The 22,452-nt window shown below is 40.9% G+C and overlaps 1 protein-coding gene across 1 annotated transcript; it reads right to left on the minus strand.

The window, feature by feature from the left end:
• Positions 1-8,683: 8,683 nt before the first annotated feature.
• dusp7 (dual specificity phosphatase 7) lies at positions 8,684-21,661 on the minus strand. The gene is made up of 3 exons (XM_050038243.1): positions 20,734-21,661; positions 18,188-18,616; positions 8,684-13,731 (listed from the first exon to the last, which is right to left on the minus strand). The coding sequence occupies exons 1-3, from the start codon at positions 21,140-21,142 to the stop codon at positions 13,415-13,417; spliced, it is 1,155 nt and encodes a 384-aa protein (XP_049894200.1). The 5' UTR covers positions 21,143-21,661; the 3' UTR covers positions 8,684-13,414.
• Between the last annotated feature and the right edge of the window lie 791 nt (positions 21,662-22,452).

Consider the following 22,452-nt stretch of genomic DNA (forward strand, 5'->3'; position numbering starts at 1 on the left):
GTAGAGATAACAATGGATACATTCACTGTCTAGTCAGCCTGGTGATGGTGGAGTAACCTGGCATTTCCTGAAGCGTGTAAATGCTGGTTGAATATGCTTTTTAAAATCACGAGACACTATCACATTTACTATAGCTCTGACTATTAAACTTACCATAATATCAGTGCCCTAAAGGCATTGACACTGTGATATAATAGACCAGCATGTTTAATGAATTCCTTGCACATTATCAACACAGTATAGCGGTGCTAATGTTACTCAATGCCAAATCTCTGTTTTGAGGATGTGGTATAGCGTTGTTACACAGGGATGTGCAGCCTAAAGAACTTCAGGACCTTGGAGACTTACAACCTTTTAACCAGTTACTAAAAAAATCTGGGAGGAAAAAATGAACCTCAGGCACTCGTGCATGGAGCAAGAACAAATGCATTTGAATGAAGTTAAAAAGCCTTATTCCAAAGCATGGCTGCTTACATTAAAACACCAACTGGTTACGACCCTAAGGTCTTCGTCAGGGTACAAAAGGGTGGACAGGAGTCAAGCAAAACATTGTTACTGGCTTGATACGGGGTGTCACCCAATTTTTATTAATAAGTGAGCACAGGTGCGTGGACAACAGTGGTTTACAATGGGTGGCCATTTTTAAAGTGACACACCACAAGTGTTAAGAGCAAAAAAAAATACTAAAATGAAAATTTAATAAACAAACATGAAAAAAAAATCTATAGATCTTTTTTTTTTTTTTTTTTTAATTACTAACTGACTGGATAAGCCTCAAAATCGCCATTGTCAAACCCACCAGACTCCATTCAAATAAACAGTAATTTTAGTGTGTATTGTGCCAGCATATTTTCACACTTAACTGGGCGAGTTAAGGGTTGACTTCAACCAAACCAGAGTTGATGATTGTTAAAACAGTGGAAAGATGACCCAAGATGATTTTTGTGAGTTTCATTTTGTTTCTGTTGACTTTAAATGAAGTGTGTTCAATGATGATAAAATTAATCTTTATTGAAATGGAGTCTGGTACATGTGGTGATAGTGCATTCAGGGTTGTTTCAGGTTAAGCAAAAGAGATCTTACTCTTTAACAAAAAGGCCTGTCTCTATATGGTTCCTTTAATAATCCTGCCAAACACTTACAATAACAATCTGAGGGTGTCACTGGAAAAACAACAACTTTAGCTGATGTAAATTGATGATCCAAACATGTGTTTACATTAGAGCCTGGCCGCTGCTCTCATTCAATACTGGATTAATGTCAAAAAATGCTGTTCTCATTAGTCACTTAGAAAACATCTCAGAAAATACACTTTAATTTTGGATTTTAAGTCTGTTTGACGTGCAGAAAGCCACACAGCAACTCTTCAGCATAGTGAGTGCTTTCTTTTCCCCCTTGGTGTAAAATGTGACATATGTGGGTGTTCCCATAAATACCGACTGTATCTAATGTACGTGATTGTAATCATCAAATAATGCCACAGATAACAGCAGGAGTTACTGAATAATTTTGATCACACAACTGATGAGAAACACATTTAACCTTATGGGAATGAATAAATACACAGCGGCCTCTAAGGTAATGTCACAGGGGGGGCAAAGAGATAAGAACGCACTGCATATGTTTGCTCACAGAGAACAGGGTCAAAGTCAAACATTCACATAGGCACATGTGGCTGCTCATGCGCATATATACAAGCCTCAGATGCACGCGCACTCACATACACACACAAATATAGTGTCTGAGATCATAGTCTATAACAATCTTTTGCTGTGGCCCGCAGCAAGTGTTTAACCATATTTGGCCTCAATAAATCTGCTCCACATGACTCAGGCAAGGATTTATTTCCACACTGCCACGTCTCCATTCACTTTGTTGGGTGGTGGGTTAAAGATTTGTGAGCAAAACTCTTTCATTATCTATTTAAAACTAATTCACTGTGAGTTTCTCTTTTATGGCAGCACTCACTGTGTTTGAGGTGATGTCAGTGACTTGATGAGCTCAAAGTTCGTTCAGGTGTGTATGTGTTTAATGAGCTGGCAGGAAGTCCACCAGCTAACACAGGTGGGCTGATGAGGTGTGTATTACCCAGCTGCTCTTGTCAAACAAGTGTGTCCTAGTCCTACTTTCCCCCTTTATGGTCAGTGAGGTGCAGATGACTGTCATGTGTGGCTGTAATGTTTAATTAGAGTGAAAATGTACAGACTATACTCCTTTTGTCTTGTACTTAAGTCTAAACTGAATTTTGCTTTCATGAAGAAAACGTGATCTAATGCTCCTGTTGCTTCCTCACTGTGGTGTTTACTGTCTCAGGTTCCTCTAAAATACTAATGTAGATCTAATATTTCAATATCGTAAATACATTTAGAAGAACATGCAAGCCCTTCTTTGAATTGAACCAGCTGACACAAACTCAACTCTGACAGTGTATGTGATATTTTCAGTACGTTGTCACACCATTAAACCACAAACTGGGGTGTTGCTCTCATACACTGTTCACAGTTTGTGATCTGATCAATATTTATGTTTTCCATACGTCATAGCCTTTTTCTCGCAGGAGGGTAGTTTCATTCAGAAACATTAACATAATAACAACTTAAATAAAAAAAACAAGTAGATAATAACAGACACACAGCAACATTCAGAAGGCAAACTAGCAATGAAGATGTGATGACGATGGCGATCACAGTATGCCGGATGGATTTAAAGGGGGCCTGTTATGCTCATTTTCAGGTCACACTGGTGTTTTGTGTTTCCACCATACATGTTTACATCAGGGTTGAGCCAAACACTCAGATGAAAAAAGTATCTGGTACAGAGCAAGTATCGTCTGAGTAATATATGTCAATGTCCATACTTGTGATGAGGGAAAATCTTCTGGGAAACGTCAATCACTTGCACTCTTGATCAAAACTGATCTGAAGCTCAACTCTGAGGTTGTTCTGTTAATAGTTTTCTAATGAATAATAAATGTAGCATCTTCTGTTCAATCAATTTTATTTTAAGGTTTAAAAATAACATTTCCTGGTGAGACCCACCCATTTCTGCTTTACGCCTCTTTCACTTCTACTTTGATATCCATTCATTCCAAGTACAGATATGGCAGCCTGTTCTCATTCCCAAATCATTGAATACCGCTGCTTTATTGGTGATTTCAGCATCAGACACCTGACGCCAAGAGCCATGTTTCGCGGCAGCATGATACATGGCTGGACAGCTATATGCCGCTGGAGAGCGACAGGTTAAAATGCTGCCGGTAACAACGTAATATAAGGAGCTGGAATGTCACTATAGGGTGTGTGGGTCAAACAAACCCTGGACTTTGGCCTGGGAGCCTGGTGTTGACTTCCCGAATGCCAAACAAAAAGTTTTTATCAAAACCTAACCACATGCTTTTCTTGCGTAAACCTTACCATGTACTTTAGTTGACGTCTCAGTGTTGGTAGCCACATCCTTGAACATCAACAGCAGACGCAGAGGGATACCTAGAGCGTAATATGTAGAGGTGAAAGAGAAAGCGGCTATATGTACATGTTAGATATGGATACAGTTGGTTAAACAGACACAGACACAGATAATGGTATACTCGCTGATCCCTACTTTAAATGCTTTAATGTTCAATAAACATTATTTTAATCATCATGGAACAGCTGTTTTCTGTCTCTGTTTGTGACACTCTGATTTAGTGCCTGTTTCATCAAGCTCTTGTTTTGAACAAGCTCAGTCTGCTCTGATTGGCTAGCTTTTCTGGGTCTTCCTATCTGCGCTCTCTGCATCTCTGCACCAGCACTGCAGCCTGGGAATGAATATAACGAAGTATGGCAGCGCTTTATACCATGAGAAATCATCAATAAAAACCTCCAAACCAAAATCTTCGCTATGATCCGAAATCGGGGAGACATTAACAACATCGACAATTAAATTGCAGGTTTCCCTGATGTTAGCAGGTAGCTTCATTTAGCTGTTGTAAGCACTTTACAGTAACATGCCTGGAGCAGATGACCCTGTAAAGAAATCCATCACGAGCTGACATCAGCTTGTCTTCAAAGTATAAAAGAAATGTTGAAAACAGAGTATTCAGAGTGGTCTGAAGCCTGAGGTTTATGCTCACAGGGATTACTTTTACATATGTTTACCTCATCTTTTTAAACTTTGGTCTCATTTAATGTGAACATCTGACCTTTTTACATTATATATGAGTTAAAGATAAGGAACACCATAATAAGTCCCCTTCAAGGAGTGAGTAATACGTATTTTAGGTGAAACACTCGCCCAGCCTTCTCTGCTTTTCCTTTCCTTTTAGTTTCCATCATACAGGTATGCAAGCCTCAACATGATGAAACATCTCTCCCTCGCTCCTCTCATCCTCCCTCCCTCCACTTCCGCTCCCTCCCAGCTCCCCTCTCATTATGCTCTTGAAGTGGTGCGTTGCTGGAGAGAGTGCTGCACTGGTTCTTTATATAACTGTGAAGGAGAGCTGAAAGTACAGTACATGAGAGTACAGTACCACTCACAGTGGGAGGACAGTGCTCGCCTAAGTACTGCAGCAACAGCAACAGCAGCAGCTATAGCAGTTATTTACTGTAATTATTTGAGCCCATTAGAGGAGCCAGCAACAGTGGAGCTTTTGTGAAAGTAGCCAGACCCGAGCTCCTCTGTTTGTCAGTGTCAGGACTGTGGCAGATGTAATTTACGAGTTTCAGTTCTGTCAATCAGACGGAGAGCACGAAGAGAATCTCATTTAAAGAAGATGGAGGCAGGATTATTACTGAAATAAGTCCGTGCTGGGTTCAGAAATGACGGCACTAACATACAGCTATTTAATGTAGTCCAGACTGCGAAAATGGTAGCTAACACCCACACATATGTAGACACACAGTTTCTTCTCCAACAAAACATTATGTCCAGAGCTGCAGTTGGCACCTGCCTTTCTATATAAGAGGAAGTGTTGAGATCAGATATGTTTCTGCTGTGACCCTTCGTTCACCCTCGGATCGTTTCAACACTCAAACAGTTTGGTTGATGCAATGTTAGTTGTATAACAGTGTTTTACAGCTCTGGTTGTACTGTGTGGAAACAGCTTTTCAAAATTGGTGTCACCATTGACTGATACATAGAGGGTTGCTTTTTTTTTGCTGCCAACACATTTTATTTGTTTATTAATATTTACAAACACTTTGGCCCAACTTCCTTCTCTGAGGTAACTTCATCTCAGTTGTGCATGCATTATCATCATCATCAGCAGCAGGGTTCATCATTTCTTTAAAATGTTTGTGTACTTATTAAACATAGGGCTACTAAGTGAACAAATGTTCTTACTAACAGGATGTGGAACAATTTGTTCATAGGGAGAAAAGTGTTGGTTCTGCAGGGGCAAATTTGAGACCTGAACCTGACCTGGGACCTGAGGCCATATTTTTCCTTAAAGATTCAGTGTGTAGGTTTTAGGGGACATACTGGTAGAAATAAAGTATAACGTTAGAAGTGTATGATCTTTAGTGTATAATCACCTGAAAATAAGAATCGTTGTGTTTTTGTTACCTTTGAATGGGCCATTTATATCTACAGAGGGAACGGGTCCTCCACGGAGTCCGGCATGTTGCACCACCATGTTTCTACAGTAGCCCAGAATGGACAATCCAAAACACTGGATCCGGATAGGGCCATTTGCATTTTTGCATTGGCCATCATCTTTAGTAGCCCCTCCGCAATGAACAAAGTATCAGAAAAACTCTTTTTTTTTTTTTTTTTTATACAATACTGTTTTATTCAGTATTTTAACGGTTTCAATCACAGGATTCATTTGTTTTGGAGAGGGAGAGACCTCTGAGGATAATTCAGCTCCTGGTTTAAATCTCCTGAAAGTCTGGTCTTAAGTTATCAGACAGAAAAGGTGAGCACACATTAGCAGGTGCGAGGTTAGTGGCCCATCTACGGCAAGTCGGCACAGGTCCCTTGATCTCTCACCTCAAGATATCTGAATGAAAACGGGTTCTGTGGGTACCCACGAATCTCCCCTAAACTGCAGTAATTGATAATGAGGAATCAAATTATATCAGTTTGCGATTCTTTACTCTCATATTGATATAGTTTTCAACTTGCCTATATATTTCAATAGCATAATTGAATTCACTAAATTCAGTTATGGCTTTTGGCTTTAATGTGCCGCCCCAAAATTTTCAGAAGTCCGATCTGGCCACCCCTATGAGGGCACCAAAACAATGAAATTAATCAAGCAGGTGCTGTGACTTTACAGAACATGGAGCAAACATTTTCTATCAACATGCACCTTTCACGATACCAGGGTGAAGTATCCACATTATAGCGAGCAGTGTGAAACATGTTTTCAGTTCTTGAAGCCCACTGAAGTGCTTCACTCGAAAAGACAACAGCGGAAATGTCACAGGGCTGGTGATTAATTCCTTTAACTATCTCCATTCATGTTAAACCCTCAGGTCTAATTATTCTAAATTAGGGCAGGAAACATTTCCTGTTACATGTACTCTCATGATGATGATGGGCATGTGGGAGACCCTGTCATCACGTTGCCAGGAGACCAAAAAGTAATCAGTCGGTGGTGTCGATCATCCTGTCCCCTGTCTTCAAACAGGGTGGGGCCTTCATTTCCGTTATTTCACCTCCCTTGTCACTGTAATATCCTGTCTGAATTACCATGAGGTGAATGGCTCACTCAGCGCAGGAAGTCACAGTAAAAATGAAAGAAGAGCTGTTGTAGAAGGAGGGAAGAGAAGCGAGGGCAACACTGGAGGAGATATTTATAGCCGGCTCGGCTCAGCTCACAGCGCTGTCTTTAAGATGCTCTTTTTTATTCCCACCAACCCTCCTTCTCGATTCCTCACTTTGCTGCTTCTCTCTCCCTCACTGTCAGCTTTCATGTGCACATGTGCCACTGTTACCCCCTAATTGAGGAGAAAGGAAGGAGGAAAGGCAGTTTGGGTTATGTGGGAGCACAGTTAATGGACACACAGGATGAAGCTCAGAGAAAACAGAATTGTTATCCCTTGTTTCTCTGCAACACAGCTGGATCTCAACCGCCAGTATATAGACTTAGAAACTGTGCTGGTATATACCACCACAAAAACAACTATGTTCTTGAAATAATATTCAAAAAGTTTGGGAAATATTCTTATTTAGAATCTGGTTTATTGCTTAATAGGTTTTCACATAAAAGGAATTTGCTATGGTGCATTGGTGCATAACATGAAAATTGTGAGAAGAAATAAAAATTGAAAATGAAAGCAGGTATTGTGATCAGAGTTGTTGAGATGGGTTTTGTTTTTCTGGTTTAGTTGTTTTTAGTGGTAAACACAAACAACATGCTCCTTTTTAACTGCGTACAAAACACACACAGTACAGTACGAAAAGGGAAGTCGCAGAGTTTCAGTTTAAGCAATTGGATGTGTAGCTGCCAGTTTCTTTAGAAAGACAAGACAAACCTTGTGTGTGAGAGTGTGTGTGTGTGTGTGTGTGTGTGTGTGTGAGAGTGTGTGTGTGTGTGTGTGTGTGTGTGTGTGTGTGTGTGTGTTTGTGGAAAAAGATGAGGGGAAGTCAGCAAAAAATAAAGTCTTGTTGCTCTATCTAGAACAGACACTTAAAGTCCCTCTATTTAGCATTTATACATTAATAACACACTATAATGTAGTTGTATGCAGTCATGTTTTTTACTGCTTTGGTCAACAACTTTAACTCCTTTTGTAGATTCGTAGATGGAAGCTGTTCCACAAACAGATAATGACAATGACGTAAAACTAATAATAAAAATAACTAGAAAAGTGCACTCAGTAGAGCACAGATCTCCGCCAGGCAGATGCATTCTGGCTGCAATGTGGCCGCCAGAGCGAAATAAAACACACAGGTGGAAAGACGAGCACAGCTGCGCTCGGTGGAATTTTTCCTCCTGGCTCCTTGCATACACGATGGCAGTGAAGATAAAAAACAAACATGTTTTGTTCTGTCTGGTATTGTGCCTAACTTTAGTTGACTATAACATATCAGGTATGAAACTAATGGATAATAATCTATGGATGCTTTTGAACCAAGACGAAAGTCAGAATGTTGTCTGCAATATACAGTAAGGCATCTTGTTTTCAGCTGAACCGATTGCCAGAAACGCGTATTGCTATGTGCTACGTGAATTTGTTAAGGACTTGTGGCCCTGTCGGTCGGGTAAGAGGAGTGAAAAACAGGTGTTTCATCAATTGTACATCAGCGCAACCACATGAGAGTAACAGTCATAAATCTGAACACAAAAAGGCTGATTGGTCCAGTAGTTTGGGAGATTATCTGCAGACAGATACACACACAACCAAATGCTGGTGCCTGGTGGAGATAGTAATACTGAAAATGTCTTCATAGGAGAAGTTAGTATGTTTATAATACTGAAAACAAACATTTAAAACGACCTTATATTAAAGAGTACACATAATTTTGTGTAGCAGACACGTTTTCTGCTTTTCTTGACCTCTGGGCCGGAAACCATTGTCTTATGATACAACCTGTTCAATCAGTCAATCAATCCAAAGAAAAATCCAACAAATACTGTACCATGTAAGCTGTCAGTGTGTTGATCAGTATGACAAATTCCTCTGCATTCATTGTAATTACTACTTAAAGAGATATTTTTTTTGTAATGTTGTGGTAAGAAATATAACTGAAACACATGTTAAAGAAAAAAATATTTCAATATTTATTTGCGGTATAAACATGTCTTGTGTTGTTTCCATATACTGTACAATACATAGGGTCAATCGTATTTCCTTCAGTAGACAGAAAGGTGAAACTGCCCCGGTTAACATGCCCCCTTGTTTTTATACACAGACAGATTGCATCTTTTTTTAAAAACTGTTTACAGCACAATACAAAACAGCTATTCAACGTGTGTTTGAAGCTGTAACACGATGCAAGATGCATTGTCAAAAAAATCCCTGAAAAATTCCTCACTGAGGTAACATTTTTAAAATCATTCACTTTTTCTTTCACTTTGTATTTTAGCGCCGCCACCTCTCTGCCCTCGTTCACTCGCGACTTTCCCTCCCGAGCACATTCTTACCGAGATGTAGCTACAAGTTTAAGGACACAGAAACAGCCGTTCCCGTGATCTGGCAAATTTACAAACAGAGAAAAAGACTTGATTTCTCTTTCATTGTTACAAAGACACAAAAAAAAACACAAGAAAGCAGCTTGAAATCAACCATATTCTTTTTAAATAGAAAAGCTCCGTACTGAAATATATTTCAATCCTAGGGTGCAAGTGATCAAGTCGTTTTTCTTATTGTAAGTGGGATATGACTACAGACGAGGGAAGGCCATTCAAGCATGGTAGTATTATTTTCATCTCTGATGCTATAATAGGAGAGGAACTTTTGCATATAAATTCATAACATATATATACTTAGATATATATTCATATTGAAAGGCCACAGGAATAGCATAGAGCACATTATATCAAAACAAGACGGAAAAAGACCTTGTAATTATCTAAGCCGGGTCGTGTAATCCTCTATTGTGAAACATAACTGGCATGCTGAAACACAGCAGCTCTGGCTGTGTGAAGCAGTGTGTGTGTGTGTGTGTGTGTGTGTGTGTGTGTGTGTGTGTGTGTGTGTGTGTGTGTGTGTTTTTGTGTTTGTGAGGGCCTCTTTCAGGTTGGTAATGGGCATTTTGGCCCAACATTTTGGACACCCCAGGTGAAATGTTACTTCAGTCCACAAGCCATATCGAGCTGAATCTTGTATAATTATAATAGAATAGATAGAGTACAAAAGAAGATAGATTTTAAAAATTTTTGAGGTCTTGGATCTACAAAATACTGCAAAAAAGGTGTTTTGATATATTGCAGAGTAACAAAGAGGACCTTGTGTGACCCGTTAACGGTAAAAAGACAGCTCGCTGTCTATTATTACCATGTTCTGATTCAAATAACAGATAAACAAAAGGTTCATTTTTTTTCCTTTTTACACAATGTTTTTCTAAAGTGAGATACAAAGTATTGAACAGTCAGCATTAGAAACAAGTTAGAAAGATTATATAAGGCCAGCTAAAACCAACCCTGTTCAGATTCAACTGCTGTCCCCTCTGAAACCCAGTCCTGTGTTTCTGTTTGAACCCCGTCCACATCACCGCTCTGCAATTAAACCTCTGTAGTTTGCTATGAACACTGGGCCTCATGCAAGAAACACTCATACGAACAAAATCGTTCCCGTGCGAGTGATTTAAGAGAACTTGTCACGTTCTCTTTTTAGTTTTAATAGCAACGTTTTAACCACGTACAGGTCTTCCTCAGACTAACAGGCCAAAGGATATGTAGTTGGTCAAAACATTACTATCAAAACTAAACGTAGGTGTGAGTCTGTTGTCAAGATGTTTTTAAGCATCTGATTTTATATCAAACCATTCCCACTTATTTCGGTCATGGTACAGCTCTGCGTTGACATCGCACACTGCTGTAGTAATAGCCTATTTTTCTTTTTTTTCTTATTCTGCCACTGTAAAATTGTATGTCTGCTGATTCCTTCAGCTTTTTTACATTTTTAGGAATGAAACCTGCCCACAAATAGACCAGAACAGGTAGCCTTATATAGCAATGGTTATGCTACCAATCACAACTCATCAATGTGCACGTGTGTGCCTCTAAATGCAGAATCTGTTAGCAACGGGACAAGATTTTGGTATTGGAAGCATTCTGGTTTCCGTTAATAGACTAAGTTGTACTGAAAAGTCATGTTTGAGAGGGCTTTGGTTGCATGCTGGTAAACAGCCCGTGTGTAGAGCAAAAGAGGTGGAATGCATTGGCCGAAATGCAATCTTGGAATCCATCGGCTATCGTCTGATGACAATGTTGCTTTTTATTCGCTTTTTTAGACCCAATAGCTATCGGTCTGATGATGATTGTTGATAAATCGTCATCAGACCGATAGCTGTTGAGTTTTGAGAATGCTAATTGGACTGTAAACAAGAAGAGGGAGTCTTGGCCCAGATACCTGCTGGCTACACTGGAACCCCTGGAATATTCGCCAAAGAAGACTGATAGCTGATGGGTTCCAAGATCGAGGGGGCAGTAATCTGGTTAAAAGAGTTATTTACAACATGTTTGTGCAGTTACAAACACTTAGTAAAAGAGATCTGGAGTAAGGGTATGGAAATGTTCTTGCATGATGCCCAGTGTACCTACAGACATAGCTATAATTCTAAGTGCTGCAGCTTTGCTCCGCTCATACCAGGAGACCCACATTAAATGGACGACTCCTGCAGCAGCAGAAAATCTGCACACATTTTTGGATTCTCTCTTGTTAAGGTGCTTCTGATGTGGACAGGATCTCAGAAATCTCTTTAACCACACGCTGTGTACCGCTGTGTCCAGCAGCAACAGCAGTTAAAAAAACGGTCCTCATCGTTCGTCATCCCACCTTGTAAAGCAACATCCAACCCGTGGTTACGTCTACTGTTAGAGAGCATACAGTACCACAGCATGCTCAGGTATACAAAATAATATAGATTTGTTTACTATTAGCTCTATAATATATATATTTATATCAATTTGTGTTTAATATATCTTTCATAGACCCAAGGCTTAAGGGTGAATCAACTCAAACTTTTCTTTGACGAAATGGGTGATCCCTCTGCAGAAAGACCTTCCTCCTGTTTTCTCCAATGCAGTGAAGGGATGTGAAGCTATTGAAGTAGCTAAGTGCAGTCTGTAGCTGAGGCCAGTCCCAAGTCCACCACTTCATAACTCCAACACCAAGACCGGGATATAATCACAGTCCCTTGACTAAGAGTCAATTTTTTGGCAAATTTGTACCTGGATCCTAAAAGGGACCTAAGATAGGACAATGAATTGAACAACTTCCTCTTAGGCAAAAAGAAGTTAGGTAATACAAGAGTGTTGAGGCACCTCCTTGCCCAAGGTTGCTAAGATAAGCTGCCCAAAAAAGTTGCTCAGAAATGTTGCCTTAGCATCCTCAAACAATCTCTCATTCAAGCCTCAAAGTACAAAAGTCAGTCTGTGAGGAACCAGTTTGGCACAACATACTGGTCAGACAATATGCTGTGATGAAATAATGGAGGAAGTTCAGTAGTTTAGTTTCTAACTGAAATGAAACAACTAATCAAAACAGCTGGTGGAAACAACTGGTACTTCTTGTAAGGCAACTGGATGAACAGTCATACGGGGAAGGAAGTAGGAACTGGGAACTTGAAAACAGTTGGCCAAATGTCAACTCCACTGTAGTGGCTTTACCCGTACCCAACCCCCATGCCCACGTCCTACCACGCTGCTCGTCTTAACCCCTAACCCAACCCTCTAACCCCTGAACCTCGTCCTCTGATCGGGGGACCGTTCCTGCTCCCTCCCCACTCCACTGTGCAGCTGTCGGGACTCGTCGCAGCCTGGGACTGGCCTCTCCTCTCTGCTCCTCTTCTCTGAATGTCTCTTTATCTGCCTGCTTCCAGCACCGGCTCCAAGTGCCAACAAGTCAATGGCTACACCACTGTGCAAACTGCATTAGGTCATTACAAACCTAAAAGGAAAACGAAACTTAAAAAAAAAGACAACTATCACAACAACGTTCCTCTTTGTTGGCGTCGCCACACCCATTCCCCTTCTTTAGTTTTACAATCTCTTAAGCCATTGTTGGATTGGATAGATAAGATTTCTATGCGTATATATTTATATAAGGTATAGATTTGTGCGTAAATGTACACAAAAATATACAAAAATGCATATAGACATACTGAATTTGTTAAGGACTGCCCATACATTTTCTGCTATGTACGTTAACATACATACAGTACATACAGTACAAACATACATACTTTGTTTTCATGTGTGTGCGCATGTGTGTGTTAATTCCTTGGTTTGTAAAACTCTACATTCAGTAGAGCGAGATTTCCTACAAGTAAATCCCAGATTCTCCACTTGGCACCAGTCAGCTCGGCTCGAGGGCCGAGACAGAAAGACAGAGAGGATGTTGTTGTCTCATAAGTCGAGCACTGTAGATTTTTCCTATCTTTGTATGAAGCTGTCTGTCCTGCTGCGTCCTTCGCTCAGTTTCTCAGTCAGTTAAGTCCCCTCGGTTCTTCGTTGCACAAGACAAGTTGATCGGGGCTCTTCCGCCCTCCATTTCAATCAACTCCCGAGGAGGACGCGGTCGTAAACATTATCTGTCAGTTTCCCCTCTGGGTTAAAAAAACACCCCGTCCCCTTTTTAACGTGGCATCTGTGACCTCCCCTGCCCCTCAGACGCTGCTCCGTGGCCAGGCTCTCAGACAACGAGCCTCAGGAGGCTAAAACATTCATTAAAACTGGCTGCTTCCCTCCACTGCAGCCGTTTGTTACCATGGTAACAACACCACCTTTAACCCCCCAAAAAAGGGACAGTCCCCTGTCTGACTTTCATGTGGACTCCAGTGTGTCCAGTTGAAACACATTGTGATTGGTTGGGGTGGTGAAGAAGAGCTGGTCGTGCGTCGGGGAGGTCGAGTGGTTGTCGCAGGGGCTGTTGAGGCCCAGTGTCCGCTCAAAGTCCAGGAGCTGGCCCATGAAGTTGAAGTTTGGAGAAATGTTCGACTTTTTCCGCTTGACAAAGTCGTAGGCGTCGTTCAGCGACAGGTTGAGCTTCTGCATTAGGTAGGCCACCGTGACGGTCACAGAGCGGCTGATCCCGGCCAGACAGTGCACAAGGATGCCGCACTTTTTTGAGCGTGCCTCGTCTGCGGAGGAGAGGGAGGGACGGAGGAGGAAAAAAGATGAGTGAAGTGAAGAAGAGAGGAGGGGGAAAGATGAGAAGAGGAAAGCATGAGAGGATTAGATCACTGATAAAATGTGTTTCAGTCATACACATTGGCCTTCAAATTATCGAAGACTACATTTACATGCACATTAGTATTACTGTTATATATTCTGTTCAGATATTCTGAATTAGGCCTTTTTTCGAATTTAGCATTTTTTAATCTCAATTGGGGTTTTAAACACAGTTTGTGACATATGGCCTCTTGCCTGTTTACATGCGTTGTTATGGATACATTGTACACAAACCAACTAGCCAACAGTGTGCAAGGCTGTGGGGTAGACATGCATGCCCAAAAGAAAAGCCCACATTTCTGATTAGAAGGAGAAACATGCCTACTTTTAAACATTATGAAAGACTTGGATATCAACAGATTTTTGGACATGCCCAAATTCGCAACAACGACCTTTTCAAGAAGGTGTGGGTGAAGGAATGAATGACCGAGGCTGCGTTTTCACGGTCGAAACATTTTGATGCAAAGAAGCAAAACGGCACAAGCAGCTCCAGCCGTTCCACTTTTCCATATTTTGATCATGCGATAAACGACATGTTAGGACATGTTAATGACAGTAGGCAGGACTGCAGGTAAACAAGAATATCAATGGAATATTCATTTTCATTTGCCATGTAAATAGCTTAGTAGAAATATTGGGGGTTTTTTTCGGAACAAGGGCAAAAGCTAGACAATTTTGTGAATCCTCAATAAGGCAGAAGGACAAGTCTTTAACTTTAACCAATCGTTTCGAGTTAATTTGCACAATATGTTGAAACCAACATCATAATACAATACATCTCCCAAACTTAAAATTTCAAGAACCTAGACAAAAAGGTTCAGTGAAACAATTTAGGAGTAGAACTGACCCAAATGCTTTGAAGTTTTGCTTGTTGCCATGGTAATCAATGTCCAAATCAGTATTTGAATGCTCTGTTTTCCTCTACCATTTCCCCAAAAATCCCAAACAGAAATGGTAATCCAACAAAATTCACATGCTGCAACAATAATTATTAGGTATTCTCAGACAAGACCATTTTTACTCAGTGACAGGCCTAGTGCTGAGACTACGACAATTTGACCGCCCATGACAGGCTCACAGTTACGCTAGCAAGATGCTGAAAAAGTCAAGTGTATGGAAAAGTTTCTGAATTTAAATATGACCCCCAAAAAGTAGAGTGTCAGATACGCCAAAGGAAACTGTCATATCCCAAAACTACAACTAGCTTGGTAAAAGCAGCCCAGCTGTCTCGCAAAGTATTTGTTTTTTCTAGCTAGTTTTGCTAACGTAACTGCGAGGTGTCCCCCAGAGCTTCAATTAATCACAAATATTTCTAAACAAAGTTTCCAAACCCAAAACCTGGTATTCAGAACAGCCCAACTAAAGAGGTTATATTTTTTTAAGAAGCTCACAATATAAACAAGCAGAATAAGTATTACTTTCTATTTTGTTTATCTGCTGTGTGGACGTGCTTATGAATTGAACTGATTGAAATGAATTGAGATGTATTCATACTAATGGTGATACTGCAGCTGATTTATTTACACTAAACAGTGTAAGCATTAATCATACTGTAATATTTCAATATGGACTCCAGGAAGAGCAGTTGTTGCTAAGGTAACAACGAAAATAGATCGTAATAAACAATGAACAATATTTACAGATTATCAACGTGAGTCACTTAAAAAACAGTTGAAATTCTGTTTAAAGGCTCTGAAAACTTTTCCCTTTTCTAAATAAGCTTGTTACTACGAGCAACTCCTACATGAACTTGCAATTTTCTGCCAACGTTGGGACAGTTTTGGTTTCACACAACATATTAATGCATTTTTTTTTTCTCTGTGCTCTTCTTCCTGGTTTGAAGTTGGCAGTGCTAAGTTGGAAAAAACACACGACGCCAGAACACTCTTTGATCAGATTTGAGGGTATTTGAGTGTGAAAGCTAACAAATAATCCCAAAATGTTCTTTAATTTCTAACTTTAAAACTGGTTTGTTGCTTATTTAGGCATGAAAAAACAAGACAGCTTAAAAACAAGCTTTTAGGTGCTTTAAAACGAGAACTAACAATTAGATTTTTCTTTTTAAACATGTCATAATGTTATGTTTTTCAATCCAGAATGACCTTTCTCAATGACAGCGAGAAAGCCACGTTTCATTCTGCTTTCTAGCTCTCGGTCTGCAGAAAAACCTGAATTAAGAACGAAACATCTTGCATTATTAACAGGCTACATCCATCCACCTTCTATCAGTTTCGAGCCCTTGCACTTGCATCACTACAGGCCATCAGAGCGAGAGAGTTAAGTGCTTCTTTCCTTTCTTCCTCCTCGCTCTCTCTTTCATCCTCTCCTTTATCTCTCTCTCTGCCTCTCCTCACTCTCTCCGCCTGCATCTCTTGTTGTAGGATTGGGGTCAGTTGGCTCACGAGCTCAGGCTGCCAAGCGGATGCCAAATTAAATTTATATGTGATGTGTGCTCACTTTCCACGACTATACGAGGCTCAGAAGTCAAATACGTAACCGGTGGTTAATCTGCTCCGAACTGATCCTCAGATTGTGCAGCATTGTTCGAGAACTGTCCGTTTATCAGCCTGTTAAAATGCATAAGAACATCAAATTCCTCCGTCTTCACACGTTCACACACAATGATTCCAGATATTTCAGGAATCCGCAGTTTACAACAGAACATTGTAAGGTCACATCTGGGTGTCCTTTACAGCCCAAGCTTCTCTCTCCTTCACCCATAATTACCCTACTGTTACTAAAAAGGACTGATGTAATCCCTGCACATTACAGCCAGCCAGACAGCAACATTTAACATCAGCATGACCCAAATCTGCCACGACCTCTGGCTCTGGCATATGTCACACTTCCTCCCACCTAAGCGGAGACATTAGTCTTAAAAAAGAAAGAAAAATGTCAGGGGGCTTCTGGACAGTCTGGGACGAACACAAAGACTCTCGGTCTTGTTGACTCATCAGAGGGAATTTACGCATTCTCTGGGAATTAAGTCAGAGGGAATGATGGGAATGACGGGAAATACTGAAAATGGGGGCTTAGAATTCTTGTGGCTTCAGTATGACCCCATTCTCAAAGAATCTATTTTCATGTTTTATTAAAAACTTTGCCTTATAGTCTGTGATACTGAATTCATATTTAATCAGGAATAGTAAAACATAGGCAGCTGATGGTCGAAATGCAGCTCCAAAAAAACTATTATATGGCAGAAAAAGACTTTTAAATCATAATATATGGTTATAATCTAGGAAAAAAGTAGGCAGAGATAATAATGTAGGATATGCTTCACATAACAAAACTGAAGCGATGTGAATAGGGTGAGGGAAAAAAATCAATACAGCATCGTATCGCGATATTTTGTGAGGCAATATTTTATCGTTGCGCTAAGTATCAGTTTCTACTGATTGCTTGTTGCTAATTCAAATTAACCTTTTGCTAGCCTACTAGAATAATAAAACTGATTGCTTTTTCAGTCCACTTGGTACTCTTTGCTGCAATAAAAATGACTGATGTGAGCTGAACAGATGGAAACCTTTTGATAAAACAGATGTTGACAGTTTTCATTTGGTGACATAATTTGCAGTTGAAAAAAGGTAATAAATCACAATATATGTTATCGCAATACTCAGCATATTTCAAAATGTTCACAAATCGCAAAAATGTTCCCCTACATCTGAGGCGATTGAATGATTGGCTGGTCATTTAAGTCTTTTTTTTAGCGATAATTTCACTAATTTCAATTTCTCAAATGTGAATATTTGCTGCGTTTCTTAGTGATGTGATGGTAAATTGAATATTTTTGGATTTTGGACTTTTGATTGAACAAAACAAGCAATTTGAAGAAGTCAGCTTGGCTTTTGGAAGATAGTAAAGAGCATTTCTCACCATTTTTGGCTTTTATTATTTAATTAATCAATTAGTTGTTGGACCAGAAAAGTAATCTCCAATTCTTTTGATGATCATTTGATAATTTGTCAAGCAAAAACACCAGATAATTGATGGTTCTAGCTTTTGTCGTGCGGTAGCTTAGGTGTTGGACTGTTGGTCGGACAAATCAAGCAATTTGAAGATGTAACCCTGGATCTGAGGTGTAATTTCACTGGGGATGGCGGGTATGGGGACCTGACCCCCTCTTTTTAAAATCCTGTTTTTGCCCCCCACATTTTAAGCCACATAAATCATGCTTACTGCGCTACAGTTTGGCCTGCTGTCAGACTCTGGCTGAGAAGGTGAACTGAGCTCCATAAAGTGCCACAAAGGAGCAGAATATTCGGCATATTTAGCACTGTTCTGCCAGAATTTAGCATGATGACCAACTTGTAACATAACACACACAGAGACATGAGCTGAGCTCTCTCCACCTTTACTCACCAATGAATGAAATGGCCTCGGGGAAAAACTGAGAGAGGTTCTGGCTCCAGTGATCAGAGATGGGGATCTGTTTGTACTTGAAGTCGCCTTCGTGTTCGAACATGTTGGGCAGGTTGGGTGTCACGTTGAGGATGTACTTGATGTTGTACTTGCTGAGCACATCGAGGTTGGTGGAGTCTTTGGCACAGCCCAGGTAAAGGTACGGCAGGATCTGGACGGGAAACGCTGGCTGGTTGTTGGGGAGCGGGCTGCCCTCCGACTCTGTGGCGCTGCCCGGCTCGCGGTCAGATTCCCCGTCCGAGCAGTCGGAGCTGATGCGGAGTCCTCCAAGGCCGAGGACGGAGGCTGGTGGGGAGCTGCTGGGACAGGAGCAATCCAGATTGGTCTCGCAGTGCTCGGGGTACTCCGACTGGAACTTGTTGAAGCCCCCTGGAGGACGAGGAAAAGACCAGAAAAGGTCAATGTCAGGAAAAGGCCAGAAAATCATTTTACTAGGTGGTATATGTGAGCACTTTTTGTGCACAGATATTCTAAATAAATTGACATTGTTTTGCATTGATCTCAGCCTGTGATCCTTTTTTGTGGCTGTCCAGCCCAGTTGTATTGGTGTGCGGGTATCTCCTCTGCCAGTCTTTCTTGGTTGTCCATTGTACCGATGTACCCAAAATTTTTGTCACCCTAAGTAGGCGCAGTTTCACAGCAACTCTACGACTTTACTGGGTAGTATAAAAAAAATGTGCGTGTACCCATAGGCGTAGATTTCATGGGGAACACAGTGGACACGTCCTCCTCAATATTTAGATGTGTGTGCAGAAAATTTACTGGAACTGGAAATTAAGTGTTTGACCCTCAAATGTTTCTGGCAGAGGACCCCAAACCCCCTGTTTCATACAGTATGAGTCCCCCCCCCAGTGTCAAAGTGAAACCTACGCCCTCGCCTGTGCATGACCACAAGATTGTGTAATACAGCATCTACAAAATGGCAGCTGTATATCAAGTCTGTATGAAACAGGAGGTGGATCATGAAACTAAAGGACAAGAAATTAACATTTAATTAGAAAGAAACAATGAAAAAAATAACTAAATAAAAAATTGACTGTTACAAGAAAAAAATGTGATAAATAATAAGCATTTTTATCAATAGATAAATCAATTAAAACACATTTTACCACTATAATCAATATTAATTGCAAGCCATACAGTGGCCAGGTAGGAGTGGAGTGTAGTTTAGTCTAAAATACTTTACATAACTTCATTATTAACTCACATAAACATTAATACATTGTAAATAATGTACAATTTCTATCGTGATTTGGGTTTATAAGTGAATAAAAAAAAACAACAAAAATGATTTTGTATTAAAATGCAGCTCATGCAGTCATACTATTTTTTAATGCTCCACTGCTTCACATGTTAATATGACAGAAAACATGATATTTACGTCATTGTGACTAAGCAAACAGGCCGGACAGATGTGCTCCATTGAGAAAAGCTGAGCCCTGGGGAGAATGAGCAGCAGAGCAGGACTGTCAGCTCTGCTGCTGCTGCTGCTACACTCACTACTCAGCTCAGTGGACTTTTTGTGAATGGCAGCTCGAGCCTGTGACTCCAGCGAAACATTTCTTTCATGATCAAGAAATATAAAATACATGCACATCTTCTAACGCGACCACATTTTGCACCCGTCACTGACCATCCTGTGCTTTTATTTTAAAGCAGGAGGATTAATCACAGTGCGTCGTCGTCTCCTGGTTTCCCTGTTCATTCATGAAAAAAAAGAGCCAGTCTTTTCCTGAAGGAACACAACATGGCGGGGCCATTTTTGCAGCATTTAATTGAAAACATATTTGACCCAGCTCTTTATATCAAGACACCATTAAACTCCTCTTTTGTTTAGACTAGAATTTAAAAGCTTCTGTCCTGATGAGAATTAAAATGAATATTGTTTATGTGTTTCTCTCGGGAATAAGTGCTCAACCTAAGTTCATTATGACTTCACAGTGAGTGCAGCTTGTGTGTTTATAAATTAAAGCCTATCTATTATAGTTACTGTGATGTGAATAAACAAAGCAGTCGCTGCCATATTATAATTCATAAATAATAAGCAAGAGACAAAGTTTATATGGATGATAAACAGCTGAATTTACTTGAAGCATCGCCACAATGCGACACTTAAACACCCCTTTATTAATATTTATAGATTTCATAATAATAAGAGTGGCTTGTCAACCATGAAAGGTGTTTTCCCCAAATAATATGTTGTAAAAGCGCAGAAATCGCAAGTGTTTTTTGTTTCAGATGTGCCACAGAGCCAAAAAAGCACAAAACATGGACACATGTAGGCCTATATGTTAATTAAATTACCCCAGGACATATAGATCATAAGATTTATTTTGTTTTAGAGTTAATAGTTTAATGTTTGGTGCTTCAGAGCAGCCCTGCTGTAAATGAGGCAATCTGAGTTAATTACATCAGAGAGAAATTAAACCGTTTATTTCCGTCAGTGTGATTTCTTTTTTTATGAATTACAACACAGCTGATCTTACCCTCCAGGTAGAAAGCTTTGCACCCGTCGTCCCGCAGTTTCTGCAGGAGCAGCCCCAGCACGGAGCTCCCCAGCCCGGACTCCTGCCGCTCCGAGGTCGCCTCGTCGTACAGCACCACCACGTCCGTCTTGCAGCGCTTGACAAATTTCTCCTTATCCTCGTTGTTGGGGATGATGGAGCGGATGGGGAGGTTGCCCTTCTTCAGCCTCCGGAGCATGAGGCCCGGGATGGCCAGGTTGATGGCCGACTCGATGTGCGAGGACTCGTACAGCTCATGGGGTCTGCAGTCCAGCAGCAGCAGAGAGCTGGCCCCGGACTCCAGCTCCTCCTGCAGCCACTCCACGCTCTTACTCGACATCATCATCATAGTCACGATCACAGAGCCTCTCCACAGATGATTAATTTTCATCAGGGAAACGTTAATAATCCGCCTGTCCCCTGCTGTGACATTAAAAGCAACACGACAGAATAGAGGCAAAGAAGACAAATCACGGCACTAAACTTCCCTTCCCCGCGGCCGCCGCCACCACCGCCGCCGCCGCCGCCGCTGCTCCTGCTGCTGGTCCTGCAGGCGCGCACACACACACACACGCACCCAACACACACTTCCACACACACATCCAACACGCACGCACCGATGCCCCTCTGGTTGGAGCAGGAAACTTGAACATGCAGAGGTTTCTTTCCCTCCTTCCTTCAGTCCGACAGAAGTGGAGCTTTCATTCCAGTCCATCGACGTCCATTTGGCCGAGCGCGCTCCAACTTTGAGGCGTCCGCAGACCCGCGAAACGGCCCCGAGGTGCCTCGTTAGTGTGTGAGGGTGTGAGGTTGGGACGAGCTGCTGTCGCTAAAGCCCATGATTATTGTTATTATTTGACATGCTGGCCCGTGGAGCGCCTCTGGTTTGTCATATCCACTGGATGCGTTAAAGAGGCTCTGCGGGCTTGTCATTGAGAGGAGGGAGGAGCGGAGAGATTTAAAGGTGCAGAGCTGCTACAGATTCACACCAGCTCACACTGTTTTCACCACATTCATATCCATTCATTGATAGTCTATAGGCTACAACGTGCTCTAACTTTGAATGACACACGGCACATCTGCAATTGACAGTAAAATTCAATTAATAAATGTTGTTTTCTTTTCTTTCTTTATCCTCTTTCACTTTCCTTTACATTAATAAAAGTTGCAATGCTTTTACTATTAATGAAGTGACCTTGTGGTGAGCTTGTTTCCAATCAGTAATTCAATAATTACCTAATATCATATTTAAAAGGACAGCTCACCCTAAAATCCATAATACATATTTCCCTCTTACCTGTAGTGCTATTTATCAGTCTAGATTGTTTTGGTGTGAGTTGCAGAGTGTTGGAGATATTGGCTGTAGAGATTTGTCGCATTTAACTCACCTATATACATTTTTTTTCAGGCTTTGAGTTACTCATAATTAAGGGTGGGCCACTTTGAGTGACAGGGTGTCTGCGCTGTCTCTCTCGCTCAACTATAGTGACTTCTGGCTCCAAAAAAAGCAAAACAAGATGGCGACTGCCAAAATGCCGAACTTGAGGCTTCAAAACGAGAGTCCAAAGACCAATGGGTGATGTCACAGTAGCTATGTCAATTATTTTTTACAGTCTATTATCAGTTTAGATTGTTTTGGTGTGAGGTGGCAAGTGTTGGCGATATTGGCCGTAGAGATGTCTGCCTTCTCTGGAATAGAAT

Source organism: Epinephelus moara, chromosome 24 (assembly GCF_006386435.1).
Source record: "Epinephelus moara isolate mb chromosome 24, YSFRI_EMoa_1.0, whole genome shotgun sequence".
NCBI lineage: Eukaryota > Metazoa > Chordata > Actinopteri > Perciformes > Serranidae > Epinephelus > Epinephelus moara.